Source organism: Ochotona princeps, chromosome 4 (assembly GCF_030435755.1).
Source record: "Ochotona princeps isolate mOchPri1 chromosome 4, mOchPri1.hap1, whole genome shotgun sequence".
Taxonomy (NCBI): domain Eukaryota; kingdom Metazoa; phylum Chordata; class Mammalia; order Lagomorpha; family Ochotonidae; genus Ochotona; species Ochotona princeps.
Window position 1 is genome coordinate 3,083,832 of NC_080835.1, and position 15,057 is coordinate 3,098,888.

Consider the following 15,057-nt stretch of genomic DNA (forward strand, 5'->3'; position numbering starts at 1 on the left):
GAGAAAAACAGTGGGCCCCGAGTGCTGGGGCCCTGCATCCAGCTTCAGCTCAGCCTGGCCACCACAGCCGCTTGGGGAGTGAACCAGCGGACGAGGATCTACCTACCTCTCCTTCTGTCCACAAATCTGCTTTTCTGGTAACAGTCAGTCTTAACAGAAAAGCAGCCCTCGTTCTTGAGAAGCCCGTTGCTACACACCTTGCGGGCAGCTCGGACCGCCCCCGGGCCGTGCTCAGCTAACTGCTCTGTCATTCAAGCAGAACAGCACACACTGATCCTTCGTGGACAGACACCTTTGGCCTCAGTGTCAGCCTAACGAGACTCACGGCCTGTGGTTCCTGCTAAGGTGTTGCCGGCACCATTAAGGACCAAGGCGAACAGGTCAGAGCCCTGGACGCTGCAGTAGCAGGGGAGACCACCAGGCACTGACCTGCCACAGCAGGTCTGAGTCCCCCGGGACCTGAGAGCAGGGCAGCCCGTGCAGGTCCTGCCCCTGCGTGTCCAGGCACCACATGCTCTCAGTTCCTCCTGGAGTGGCACCTGGGCGCTGTTTCTCTGGGGACGCAGAGCTGGGTCCCTGCCTGTCCAGGACCCTGCACACACACCTAGGACGGCAGACACGACGGCACCCAGCCGCTCACCTGAGGGAGGGTGTGAACTCGGCGAACGATGCCCAGCCAGTGTCTTTCGTTGGCATGGGCTCCTCTGTGCTCCACACATCAGACCCCACCGAGTCCAAGGGGGTCCCATGGGTGGTCTCCATGGGGACGTCAAAGTTGGCTGACCAGCTGGGTGCTGAAAGACAGATGTCACCGGAACCACTGCAGGAGCTTAAGGCATTTCTCAGACACAGGCCATCATGAACAGCGTGTGGGGCTGGCGGGGCCTGCATGGGAGCCAGGAGCCCATCACCCACCCACCACCTCCTCCAACCCAGCTCTGCCCCGGTGCTGGCTGGCTCAGCCTGGCCCAGGGCACGCAGTGGGAGCCAGGGCTGCACTAGGCTCAGGGGTCACGAGTGTCTGATTCAGCCCCCTAGTTAGGTTTGACCTCCAGAACTGCGTGCTGGGGCTGTGATGCCAGCATATCATGTGAGAGCTGCTTAAGAGTCTCGGCCATTCAACTTGCCACACAGCTCCCTACTTGCGCTCCTGGGAAAGCAGCATAGTTGGTCTAAGTGCTTGGGCCCCTTCCACCCAAGTGAGACCCCTGGATGGGGTTCTAGGCTCCTGGCTTTGGCCATTCACGGACTCAACCAGCAGACGGCATACCCCCTGCACCCCCACTCTGTAATGTACTTTCAAATAAATACATCAAATTAAAAAAAAAAGGCCTTTGGGGTACAGGGAGCTGGTGTGGCTAAGGGAAGCGCCAGAATTAACTCGGAAGGTCCTAGGGAACTTTGAGAAGCTGCCATGTCTTCCTGGCGATTACAGGGGTGGACAGGCACTCACTGGGCAGGTGCCAGGGTGAGCTCCTAAGGCTGCCACCAAGAACTCGTGTGTGCAGTGGCTTCCTCCATGTCTGGTCCTAAAGGCCCCCCCAGCCGGTGGCTGTCCCCGTCCACTCCATCAGGCTCCGCAGCAGAGGGGTGGCCACCAGCAAGACGCCTCTCCTGACACCACTGCTGGGAAGCTAGCCCAGGAAGCCACTCACGCTCACTCAGATCCACCTCCATCTTGTCCTCTGTGCTGGCACCGCCGGCCTCAAACAAGTCCTGCTTGTCTCCGTCTTCCTCCTCAGAGTCTGTGCTCTCCTCACTGTCCGTGCTCCCCGAGCTAGGAGAAAGGAACACAACATTTAACGCTGCTATGAACTCGCCAAGGCTCACTCAACCACAGAAAATCCCACTACACTGGACCTCCAGGGCACGCCCGCGAGGCGTGACACCAAGAGCTGACCTGGCAGTGTCCAGCAGTGCGTCACCCCCGGGCCAGGAGGGGCTGGGGGCTTCCCACAGGCTTACTCGAATCCCTGTACCTGCTTTTCCCACTTACGGTGCATTTTAAAAGCAGTGCTGTCCTTACGGAGCAGAGATTCTCAGCTCTGTTCAGAATGCCTTTATCAGACGTGATATGCAAACGAGCTTTAGGTCGGGGACTAAGCTGCACTTGGTGCAACTTCTCTTCCCTGCACTGTGTGGGCGTGTGTCCAGGAAGCAGGTGCCTAACCCAGGTCAGAGTTCTTTCACAGTTCCAAGTCCCTCGTGTGACCCCCGGGCAGAGGACATTCTGCGAGCCTGGCCTCTCTCCACGACCCTGCCTTGGCCTCTTGCCTTGCCCTGTCTTCCCGTGTCCCTCCCAGCCTGGTCCCCATGGAAGCTGATCTGGCATCTTCTAGACCCTAGCATTTCTGTACTTACACGAATCAATTTGTTATGAATCACAAAAAGTGTCTCAGGATTCATATATGTAAAAAACCAAAACCCTTTTATTGATTTACTTATAAGGCAGAGTTCTGGAGACAGCTTGCACTCTCTGGTTCGCTTCCCAATGGGACGCTGCCAGGGTCTTCCACAGGACAGGCAGGCACCCAAACAAGAAGGGAAACGGGGGGCTCGAACCAGCACTCACATGGGGTGCTGGCTTAACCTGATGAGACTGTACTGAACTGACATCCTGGCAAGACGCAGTCTTGGATCTGTAAACATCTGTCCAGGTACCTTTTCCTCAGCAGCCTCACAGTTCTCACTGTACAGATCTGACACAGCCTTTGCCGTACTTACCCTACACACTTGGACAGCACGTCTTCGATGTATTCATTCATTTCAACTGTGTGTTGCAGAATGCACAGAAGCAGTGCTAGTAGCCTGGCACCACTCAACCTTGCTGATGCCACCGCAGCTTCTCTGGGCATCTTGCAGATCTGGCAGTGTGCACCAACAGTCATGCTGCCAGCCCGTGCACACTCGACACTCAGTATTGAGACGTGATGGGGCAGACACCCCTGGTCCGTGCCTGCCTCACTGGCGGACTGTCTAATCTTCCACCATTCAGAATGACGCAGCCTCTGCACTTTGTACACACTTTACACTGGTAGGACAAATCCTCTCCGATTTCTTACACACTTTTTTCCTTTTACATGTGAAAGGCAGAATTAGAGCACGAGTGAGTACACTTTCCCATAGGGGATGCTGGTGCTGGTGGGCGTAGGACAGCCTACTACGCCAGGATGCGAGCCTGTTTGCTTCCCAAAAACCAGAACCAGGTATTGGACTTGCCTATTGCTTGCTCCAATGTTAAAAGTCTCCATGTGTGGAACCATTAGCCAGTTTTCTCAAAATGTCTAACTTGGTTGCCATGCAGATTATGGAGTCTTGCCCTGACTTCCTTAGGTGTCTGAACTGGTAATGACGTGCTCCCGGGATGGGGGCTGCTGCCTCAGTGACCCCAACTGGGCCGCCGCCTCAGTGACCCCAACTGGGCCGCCGCCTCAGTGACCCCAACTGGGCCGCTGCCCTGGGCCTGTTTTGGAACTTCGGAGCTGTCAGCACTTTATAGTCAGTTTGCTCAATTCTGTCATCCTTTTAATGTATTTTTTAAAATGTGCTTGTTCATTCATTTAACAGCCAGAGTTACAGAGAAGGAGAGACAGAGGTCTTCCACCTACTAGCTCACATCCCCACATGGGTGCCCACATGGGTGCCCATGGCCAGAGCCGGGCCAGGCCACAGCCAGGAGCCTCCTCTGCGTCTCCCACATGGGTGCCCATGGCCAGAGCCGGGCCAGGCCACAGCCAGGAGCCTCCTCTGCGTCTCCCACATGGGTGCCCATGGCCAGAGCCTGGCCAGGCCACAGCCAGGAGCCTTTTCTGCGTTTCCCACATGGGTGGCAGGCCCAAGGTCTTGGGTCATATCCGCTGCTTTTCCCAGGAGCATCAGCATGGAGCTGGACTGGAAGTGGAGCAGCTGGGACTTGAACTGGTGCCCATATAGGATGCCAGTATTGCAGATGGCAGCGTGGGGTGATAAGCCACAATGCCATCCCCTGAACTTCTGATCTTTTTACTGTGTGTAAAACCTATTGTAATGTCACCTACCTACTGCTGCTGCTAGTAATCTGTATTTGTTTTTATTCCCTAAAACTTCTGGCTAGGACTTTATTAAACTTACTGATCTTCTCAAAAAATAAATTAAGGTTTCCTTAATTTTTGTTTAACATTTTCAGAATAATACTTAATGTTTATTTCTGCTCATATGGATTTAACTTGTTCCTTTTTACTAGGGTTTTTAATCTCAGGGCCAGAAGCAACAGCCCGAGCTGCAGCCTCTTGGGCACGGGGCTGGTCAGCACTGAAGCAACTCCGAGGCCTGTTCTGGCTGCAGTCCCTACGTTCTCACGTGGCGTGGTCCCATCGCCTTTCAATCCCAAACCTGAGATTCCCTTTTTGACTCCTATCCAGCATTCAGGGTGTGGGGATTCCTGAGAATTCTAATTTCATTTCATTTTGGTCAGAAAATGAACTTGCTGGGACTCAGCCTGAACATAGTCTGCCTTGAAGTGACTTTCCCATGGATGGCAGGGAAGGCACACGTCTGCTGGTGCAGAGCTGGCAGACGTGCGGGCAGCATGAGCTGACCACACCACCCTGCTGGAGTGTTCCGCGGTCTCACTGGTGCTCACCGCCTCCCGAGCCACCTGACCGTGGACTTGTCTCCTTCCCTGGGCAGCTCTGCCAATGTGTGCCTCCTGTGCTGGAAGCTGTTAGGCGTGCTGCCATGGCAGGTACACCACCTCCGCAAACATCCTTGGACATGAACACACCTGTTTCCCTTCCTGTCAGTTACCATGGTGTGTTTTTTCTTTTAATTTGATGCCTTTAAATAGTTTCTTAAAAGCATGTGTGGTTAGGAATTGTTTTCTTCCTGAATTTTTTTGTTTTTTAAAGATTTATTTGAAAAGTAGAATGAGCAGGACAGGAGGGAGGAGAGAAGCAGATTTCTCTTGTGCTGCTTGCTCCTCACCCAAATGCCTGTGGCACCAGTTCTGCACTGGGCTGGAGCCAGAAGCCAGGAGCTCCATCCAGGTCTCCCCCAGGGCTGGCGGGGACCCAGGGACTTGGGCCACTGTCTGCTGCCTTCCCAGGCACACGAGCAGGTGGCCGCGTGGGAAGTGGAGCGGACTGCGCTAAGAGGTCAGTGGTGGCTCTTCTGTTGGAGCCACAGCACTGTCCGAGCTCTGCCATTGCACGAGGGCATCCTGGCTCACCTATTCAACGCTACACGGCTCCCCGAGACCACTATGACCTCCATCACCCTGCCGTTTACCTTAGGTACCCTGTGTTCTTGTTCTGATTTCCTTTTAGTTTATTATTTTGCTTCCTTTATTGGCAGAGTAACTTTGTTCTACTGACTTCTTGGCTTATCAGTCGACAGGAGGGACTCCATGTTGAGCTGTGTGCGAGAAGGTACCCCCACCCAGTGAGAAACTGGTACCCTGCTTGGCAAGCATGTGCAAACCCCTGGCTAGGCTGTTCAAGTGTGAGCTCCACCTCACTCCGCAACAAAAGCTTACGAAGCACCTTTTTCATCCCTGCGGTAGTTCTGCCTGAGCTCAGCCCTGCCGGGCCTTTCCTGGTTTGCAGACTTTGCCTTTAGAAACCCTGCTAGTCTGAACCTGGGGTTGAGAGACCTGGGCATGGCAGCAACAAAGCACTTTCACAGCTCAGCAGCGTGTGGCACTCCTCCCGTCAGCTTCGTGGGTACGACAGTGTACTTTCAATCTACATTACGGCCCAAACCCAGCACCAAGTATCCTTCGGAGGAAGACGCGTGGGCACATGTAGTGAATTTACTGAACGGAATACCACTCAGCAACAAAAAGCAAGAATTACTGCTACATCTGACATTGCCGACGGCTCAGGACAAGCAGACAAAAAGCTTGTAACGCGCACAAGTGCGCATGAATATGTAAAGGACAGAAAGATGGTGGGGAACAGGAAGGGCACGTTATGAAAGGGCATGAGGAAGGCTTGGCAGACGGCTGAGGTCCTGACCTGGCAAACAAGCAGGACCGCTCAACCATCACCGCCACTGCCTGCGCTGTGCGAGGTGTGCAGGGCCGTCCCTGGGACGTGGTCTCCGCTGCCCTACAGCTGTGCTGTTGGTGCAGGACGGGCTATACGCTGCAATCGTGTGTGGGCGCAGAGCCAGGCTGCCTCCCGTATCATTGGCAACGGCCGCTCTGGGAAGTGGTGGAGCTCACGAGCGATGGGGCGTGGCCTCCTCCTGGGGACGCCCGCCTCCCACTGAATCGCCTTGCAGTGGGGGCAGCCATCTTGTGATGACAAGGACCACTGGGTAGGAGGAGAGGAAGCAGCTGGGCAGGACTACCCTGCCGCACACCCCCATCAGCTCCAGGGCGAGGGTGGGCACCCCTGGCAGGCAGGAGCTGCAGCTCCCTTGGGGTGTGAGGCCACACGCCAACACTGACTCCAGACAAAGGAGGCAAACATCAAGTTCACCTGTCATGCGATGCTCCTCTCTATCCTGGGATCGGACTCTGCAGGAGCACCTGCGGTCATGCAAGGTCACAGATGTGTGGGGTCAGTGACTGAGAACCAAGGCCGGACAGACCACATTCAAGGCCACCAATGAGCACTCCTCGGGGCAGGAGAACTTCCTCTCTCTAGCCAGAGCTCTGCTGCTGCTGCCGAGGGCACGAGTGTCCCCACCCACGCAGAGGCCACCAGCCACACCTGTCATGACGGTGCCTGGACACCGGCAGACTGAATGACCCACCTCCGAACCAGAACTGGCCCGCTTTGGTCAACAGCACCTTCCTGGTGATGACCCATGTCCCCCTCCAGAGAGTCACACAGCAGTGGCGACGGGCACTCACCTGGACCGTCTTTGGGATTCTGGCGTGAAGGCAATGTGCTTCTCCTCCCAGATGTCCTCTTCATCAGAGCCACCATCGTCAAACTGCTGTATCCTTTCCTTGCAACACGCTTCAAACAGAGCAATATTTCCCTAAACGAAAACAAGAAAAGCAAGTTCAAAGTCAGGTTACTTTCTTCCAAAAGTTACCAGTGCAAACTGCATTTTTTCTACTTGCTTTAAACCAAAACAGTGCCCATCACCTTCACCCACATGAAGTGTAAACCTCTCCCGCAGCTTCTGTGTGAAACTGCTCGCAGCTGGCCGCCAGGCTCAGAGCACCCTCGCGTGGACTCCCTGCCACCTGGAAACGCACACTGGACCCCAGGCTGCCTGTGTCCTAGAGACCAGTACCAGACACACCCGAATGAGAAGCAGCCCAGCAGTGCTCACCCTCAGCAGCCCCAATCTGGAGCCTCCAGCCTGATCCGTCAGCAACTCCAGGGAGATCAAGAGGCACCCTTGCCAGAGCTGTGCCCCAGTTGGCCCGTTTCTCTCGGGAGTCAGAGACCCTGGTTTTACAAGTCGGACATCACCCCAGTAGGCGGGGGAGGGGGAATCCTACACAGAGTGGGCCAGTGCACGCGGCAGGCACTCGTGGCTGTAACAACACATCCCACTTCTCACCTCTGGCCAGGAAAGAGCTATACTTACACTTTCATTCGTATTGAGGGTAAAGTTGATGTCTGACACCCGATCGAAAGAAACACTACAAATAGAATACAGGTTATGAATTGTTAGTGACTTTGAGGCCCACAGAAACGGCAGGGATGACATTATCCAATTGGAAATACTTACACCACCATGACCACCCCTTAACCAGAAACTGACACAACTTCCTGCGCCAAGGATGGCCACCAAGAAGCTCGCTCAGGGTGCAGGAACTGGCTGGACTCGGACAGGCTCAGTGAGGACCCTACGGGCTCACTGGGGTTTGGCCTGGGCTAAGATCACGCCAGCAGCCAGGAACTGAACTCAGCCCAATCAACAGAAACCGCTGCCCCTGCCTGCCAGGGCGCCAGGGCCACAGCCAGGCACGGAACCCAGGAGCTCTGAGAGTGGTGGGATGTCAGTGCCTTGACTGCATCTTAACCTAGTCAGCATTTTAATGGAATCCAGAAAAAAGGTTATTTGTAAAGAACAACCAAGTGAAAATAGGAAAGCCATGTAAAAGCCTCACCAAGCCCTGGGCCTGGCGTTTCTCGCCGGGATGCAGCCCTGACACCCTAAGCTGCAGGCCGAGCACAGCCCAGGCAGCACGCAGGAAGCGCACGCCCAGGCTGCGAAAGGGATGCTGAGCTAGCTGTGGCAGTTCCAATCCTGCAAGGATTTGCCGCGATCAGTCAGCACTCCGAGCAACAAACACACACGTGGCCCCAAGCAAGCACCCACAAGTGGATAGCCTCTAGGTGAGGGCCTGCGCTGGGCAGACGCCTTCTGGCATGCTCTGTTCTCCCTGGAGGGCAGCAGACAGTCCTCCCTGCTGCTGAGAGTGGGCTGTCCCATGGAGCAGCAGGTACACTCTGGGCCAGGCAGTGTCCCATGAACTGGGACAGCTTCTCCGTGCCATAAAAGCCTTCACTGGTCATAGTCCCACAAACGATGGACAAGATATGGCTTCCAAGGCTCCACAAGACACGGGGCGCTCACGAGCATCGTCACAAGTCTTTTCTAAGACTAGTTCTCCAATCCTGAAACGTTGGCTGCCTCAGTCCCTCCTTCACCCCCACAGGCAGTGACACCCATGTCCGCTCATCCTGCCTGTGACATTCGGAAAGAACCATGTCTCAGGGGTCATCTAGAACCCCCCACCGGGGCAGAGTGACTCCTGCTGACCCGGCCCTGGCCAGCTGCCCAAGCAATGCCCACTGTCAGTTTGCCATCGAGCAGCTGGGCAGGATGGGGTCAGATCCTGTCAGAGGCAGGAGGTGGATGGCAGAGTGCCTAGGGAAGGCTGGGGAAGGACCAGTCTCTTGCAAGGCGGTCAGGCCCCACATGCAGGCTCCCCAGCTCAGCATAACCCAACCAGCCAATCCCAGGGAAGAAAGATCTACCTCAGGGCGGGGGAAGGGGCTTCCTCCCAATTCCTGAAGTGCCAGAGTCCCAAGTCTCATACAGAGCAGGTACATTCGACACAGTTTGGGAAGAGGAGGAATACTCACTTGCCAATGTCATCTTGATCTGCAAACTTCTCATCGTTGAAGCCGAACTGGTCAATAAAATTGGACGTCATTTGTTGCATCTGATAATCAGAAAAGGCCTGGCACCCCAGGGCCAGTGACAGTGATACAATGACTCTAATGACATTCCACATACTATCTGCCCGTTTGTCTTTCACAAGCCATCTTATTTATCTAGCCAGAGGGCTGTAAAAGTTGGTGTGCTTATAAAACAATACTTTCAGACACAATTTACGGAAGCAGGAAATGTTTGAAATTTGGCCGACAAATCACTCAAATGCAGACATGCCTACAAGAAACAGTGAGTGACCGTGCTGCCCTTGGCTGGCGATTCTCTTTACAAAGAGGCTTGGGCTAAGCCTCGTTTAAAGAGGTGGCCCAGGGTCACGTGAGAGTCCGTCACCTCCAGACCCCACAAGTGGTAACCACCTGCCCTCCCTTCCTTGCCACTCCCACCCCCACCTCCCACCCTCCCGAATCCACAGAGAAATAGCAACAGAGGAAAAATAACACAACCGTGACCATACAGACACTGCCTCTTCTAAAACACACGCGCAGTCCAGAAGCTGCCGAGAGCATGAGGCGAAAGCAGGGGTAACCTTCTTCCCCTACAGCAGGGCGCCAAGTTTCCTACTCAACTGAACCCCCAGAGCAGCTCCGGGCCGACCGGCACCCGGGACACCACAGGCGGACACACAGGAGCGTTTTCATCAGCTCCATGAAAATGTGCATATTCTAAAACAGGTCTGAGAAAGCAAATGAAACCTGCAAGTTCTTTCTCACACCTCACTGGACAATAAGGAGCACGAAGACAACCCTGGGCCGCCTCACCCTGCCCACAATCAACACAGACCCGGGGGCGGTGGGAGTGGCAGGTGCTGTCTGAGCCTGAAACTTCTCTCCTGCAGCCACCTGCTGGAAGGAAGGTAGCTTCGCCCGAGTTAAACCAGCTACCCCTGGCACACGGCTGACCACAGCATGCAGATTCTGTGGCCGGCAGTGGCGGGAATGGCTCTACTCCCCTGACTCACGCTGGCAGCAGGGAATCATGGCATGGATAATCCAAATCACAGAACATTACAAAACAACCCTTATATTTGGCTTTGGAAGGTATCTCTGCTGAATCTGGAGAATGCTACATGCAGCATGGCTGGACAGAGAACTCAAAGCTCACTGGCCTCATGCAAGACGGCTCCTCTCCCCTTCTCCCTTTGAGCTAATGCTCTCCTGCCCAGAGACCCCCTAAGGAGCCTCGGGAGGCATGGGGCGAGCCCCGCTGCACCTGCACACGGCAACCCTGGCACAGGGCACCAGCACGGTCGTGCTGTGGGGGCACTGGCCCAGAGCAGAGGTATAGGCCCAGGTTCTGGGAAGCTGCACTGTGGCTGGGATGTTGAAAGAAAAACAAAACAAAACAAAAACAGAAAAACCACACTCCTGGAAAATGTGTGCTTGGTCCTCAAGGTATGTGTGAAGAGCCAACAAGTCACGCAGCAGAGTAGGTGCCAGCGGGGCACGCACAGGGCCCTGATCCACGGGCACATCAGAAATGTGGCTGCACCAGGAAAAAGGTGCTTAACTATTTTGATTCTTACTTTCTCTTCAAAAAATTTTTAATCTCCAATAATCACATTATGATTTTTTAAGGGCAGACATAAAAGGGAAGAAATTCCCAACAGTGTTGTAACAATTCAAAGCAGACCATAAACACAGATACACATGTACAGACAGACACGGCTGTTCATTCTGTCTGGTCACCCACCCAGGGGCAAGACACCCAAATCAGCAACACAAGTGGCTTCGCTGTGATCCTACACAGGGGAAAAATAAAAGGGACACGCTGTGGTCCTCGAGGCCCCAGTGTTTTATGGCTTCTTGGACAACATAAAATAGCAAATAACTTCATGTTAAAAGCTGGTCTTTCGGGGGCCTGGCACATACGGTATTCCAGTGGCTAAACCCTCGTCTTGCACACACTGGAATCCCATACGAGGCGCCAGTTTGTGTCCCAGCTGTTCCACTTCCCGTCCAGCTCCCTGCTTGTGGCCTGGGAAAGCAGTCGAGGACGGCCCGGAGCCTTGGGACCCTGCACCTGTGTGGGAGACCCGGAAGAGGTTCCTGGCTCCTGGCTTCGGACTGGCTCAGCTCTGGCTGTTGTGGCCACTTGGGGAGAGAACCAGCGGATGGAAGATCTTCCTCTGTCTCCTCTTTTCTCTAAATATGACTTTCCAATAAAAATAAATCTTAAAACAAACAAACAAACATAAGAAAAAACCCCAAAAACAAAAAAAACAAAACCAACCTGGTCTTTCCACAGGTCAGAGGGCACAGGGTCAACATTGTCCTGTATGCCTGGAACCAGAATACAGGAAGTGCCTCCAACATGGAGGCCTCTGAACCTGGAGAACATGGCATGCCTGTGGCCACTCTTGAAAGTGCACTGTCCTTCCTCTCTATGTATCTGACTATGTAATAAAAACAAACAAACAAACAGCGAGCAAGGGCACTGCCCAGCACCGTGTCCCGAGCGGTCAGGGAGCATGTGTCCCAGCAAGCAGGCAGCCCATACCCACTTACCACAAGCCAGCCTCAGCGTGCAAGCCACCTGGACGGCCCCACAAAAGAAGGGGTGTTGGGCGGGGCAGATCAGGCCAGAGCTCTGCAGGCTGTCGGAGGCCTGGCTGCCCAGTTACAGCCTGCACAGAGAACTCACTCCTCCTAGTCTCTGCTGGGCAGAAGCAGGCTGGCAAGGCCTGGACACTGGCCACCACAGACAGCCCCGCCATGCTAGGGTGAGCTCATGTTTGTCAAACCATCTGGCCACATGCCTACACTTAGGGGGACGGCATCAACCTGAGGCCCAACTTCAAGAACCTGAAGAAGCTGAGAGCTGCAAAGTGATATTCTGATTTTTATGGAGACTAGAAGCGAACTCCTCAACGGTTCCTACACTCCATTTTTTCAACAGGCTGTTATTTTCTTCTTCAAAATGACTCCACACTGGTTACAGTTTAAGCACCCAGGAAATGTTCACTGGAAGCTTTCAATCAAAAAAACAGTCCTTCCTGCTGGCAGAGGTCTATATTAAGTGGGTAAAAACTGCCAGCACTGGGCACCTGGTAAAGCTGTGTCAGCGTCCAGGGTGGACAGGGCCTGCCTCTAGATGCACATCCAGCGTGCAGCCAAAGGGATCCAAAGAACGCAGAACTCTCCAGAACACTGAGGGTTCTGGAAGCAGGGGACAGAAGAGGAGGAATCCACCTGGTGCCCAGGATCAGTGGTTTGAGGCTCTCAGGCCACCCGCACACTCAGCAGACGCCGAGAGCTTTCTCACTCCTGAAGCTTAACTTCAAATCACTCTGACAGTTTGCATGAAGCACCATCGTGCTTCATTCTAGGGGCAGAGCAACGAGGACTCCTGCAGCCCCAGGAGCTCTGGGGCAGAAGAGGCTGGCACACAGGGCTGACAGTGCCAGGGCTGCCCAACAGCCAGCCAAGGCACAGGGCAGAAGGCTGCTAGGTGTGGCTCAACAGTCCCCTGCCTGCAGGGGACTGGCTTCCATCAAGCAGCAGCAGGGTCAAAAGTCAATAGCCAACCTCAGGCTGACGAGGAAAAGCTGAATGCTCCAGTGCCACAGCATCAAATCCAAGCCAATCCTTGGCTAGACTAGCCTGCTGTGTGACAGGCACGCAGTCCCAAGCCAGGGCTGGCTGGGGAGGGCTCTCCATGCATTCTAGCAGGTGCAAGACCGTGGCACCAACTTCTCCACAGGACTAGCCAGTAACCTGCAACAAACTTGACACCGAGCAGACACCTGTCACTTCTCTAGGAGTCAGCAATGAATGATAAATCATGGTATTTGCATTCTTTGACTACCACCAAGATAATAAGCTGATGCTGAGTGGAGAGAATTTGTGGGCAGGAGTAGCAACGAATTACTTCCACTCCCAGTTTGGAAATCACTAAACCAGAATTGCCCTGGTTTATTGGTGTAAGCCATTGGTTCAGGGATACTTTTATTCTATTATTACCCACAGATCTTCATGCAAAAACCCACCTAACGGGAGACACGCCTGCTGTGTGGGAGGCTCCAGGGGACTCCCTGCACTTGTCACGGCTATAGGGGCCACCCGTTCCCCCCCAGTCTCCACAGAACCCTGCCCGCACGCCCCCCGCCCTCTATCCTGCACTAAGAGATGAGCCCAAGGCCCACTCCGCACACCACCTGACTCTGATTTGACTCCGCGAAGCGTTGGAAATAAACAGATAAAGCAAAGCTTGAGGCATGACTCACTTGCTGCAAAGAGGAATCCTGTGAGAAACCCGTGTCTTTAAAGTCAATTTCATCATCACTGGATGAATGAATATGGCAGGTTGTAACCTATATGTATAAAAATGTAGAAAACTCTTTAACAAAGAGAAGGTTTGGACATATGTATCAGCATTTTTACGGAAAAAAATTCACATTTATCTTTTCTCTCAATGTGTAACAGAAAAACAATACAAAACAAAACAAAACAAAACAAAACCACCAAAAGTAAATACAGTCACATCGTCAAATCGTCCCCAGACGCCAGGGCTCACGTCCTGGGCGGCACCCCGTCCGCTGCGCCCGGGGCCAGTTACTGCACTGCCACAGCCTAGCAGCACCACAACAGACTGCTCCATCTACCCGAGTCCAGGTAAGGAACTCCAGGACATGTTTAAGGGGGCAGGCAGAAGCAACGGCGCGAATGTTACCTCAGGATGTTCACACGTGCCAGACCTGGGGGCTGAGCTGTGACCGGGGCCACCAGCAGATACTGCATGTCAGGGCTCCAGATACACAGTCACTTTAACATTTCCTGGCCCTGAACACTAAACATAGGGTGAGCCAACACTTCCTGACCCCGATCCACCTGCTCAGAACTTACAACCGACTTTCGGCAGTTAAGCAAAAACACAAACATGAACTGCTCATCAATTCATGGTTAAGTGATGTTTATTAATTCATAAATGTCACAATTATTAGGGGAGAATAGATTAACAATAATTAAGATAAACAAATGATTAAATACAACACTAACAACAGAAACTCTGATCTACCAAACACAGGCGGGAACAGCTGGCCAGGCCAGGCACGAGAACCGGACCTGTGAGGGCTGTGCGCTCTCATCCGTCCTGCTTGTCTGCAGCAGCGTTCGGGACAGAGAACACTGGCCGTCCTTGGGGGAAGATGCGACAGGAGCAGGTGCTACCTGCCAGCTCTTGAGGCCGTGCACATGGCTGGGGGTGGCAGCATGGGCCTGGGCTGCTCTGTGAAAATTGCCTCGTACTGGTTCGAGCAGCTCAAAGTGCAATGCTGAGCTCTGTCTACTGGGGGGATGGACTTTGGAATGCGTAACTCATCACTGTCCACTAAGACTCACCTTTTTTCTCTCTGTCCGGCCAGTTTCAGTAAAGACACTAACCCAAGCACGGTGGGGCTCTAACAACCCTACTGCTTCCAGACAAGGCACCTGAATCCTGCTTGTGAATCTGGCTTGGTGAAACAAGAGACTGCGCAGCCGGGGAAGCGGCGGGCCCGACACTGCGTGAGGAGCAGCTCTGCTGGCCACACTGCAGGAGAGCCCCCGACGTGCAGTCATGGTGGCTGGCCAGCCAGCGTGTGGGCGCTGCGGCCCTGAGGCTGGGCAGAAAAATAGCAGCCAGTCCAAAGCCAAGCTGGGGAAGCACGCTCTCACTCCTTCCTACAAAAGATTCTGCCAGTTCATTAATGAAGTGTGAGAAGAAAACTAACTTCCGTGAACCTGGCTGCTGCGTGCCAGACACTGACCCCTCCATGTAGGACCAGGAGGCTGGAACCAGTGTGTGTCTAAGTTACTGTCAGGAACACAGTGCAGACACCTTCACTTCCGCTAATGGAAGGCGTGTGTCTGCGGCGCGACCCCAGGCTGAGGTCGGTAACCTGGTGCTGAGGCCTGCCCTGGGCCCGGGGCCTCTACTGCAGCAGGTGGGGCG

The 15,057-nt window shown here is 54.0% G+C and overlaps 1 protein-coding gene across 9 annotated transcripts in view; it reads right to left on the minus strand.

Annotated features, from left to right (window-relative positions):
* The window catches only part of PPP6R3 (protein phosphatase 6 regulatory subunit 3), a 93,627-nt gene that overhangs the window by 6,141 nt on the left and 72,429 nt on the right, over window positions 1-15,057 (minus strand). For 3 of the 9 annotated variants that reach the window (XM_058662707.1, XM_058662706.1, XM_058662705.1), the window contains exons 15-20: window positions 13,352-13,438; window positions 9,039-9,136; window positions 7,531-7,585; window positions 6,839-6,969; window positions 1,656-1,777; window positions 641-794 (exon numbers count right to left, since the gene is read on the minus strand). In XM_058662707.1, coding sequence (XP_058518690.1) covers window positions 641-794; window positions 1,656-1,777; window positions 6,839-6,969; window positions 7,531-7,585; window positions 9,039-9,136; window positions 13,352-13,438 — 647 coding nt within the window. The remainder of the gene's footprint in view (window positions 1-640; window positions 795-1,655; window positions 1,778-6,838; window positions 6,970-7,530; window positions 7,586-9,038; window positions 9,137-13,351; window positions 13,439-15,057) is intronic. The other 6 variants (XM_058662708.1, XM_004598229.2, XM_036493921.2 and 3 more) reach the window with 5 other exon arrangements.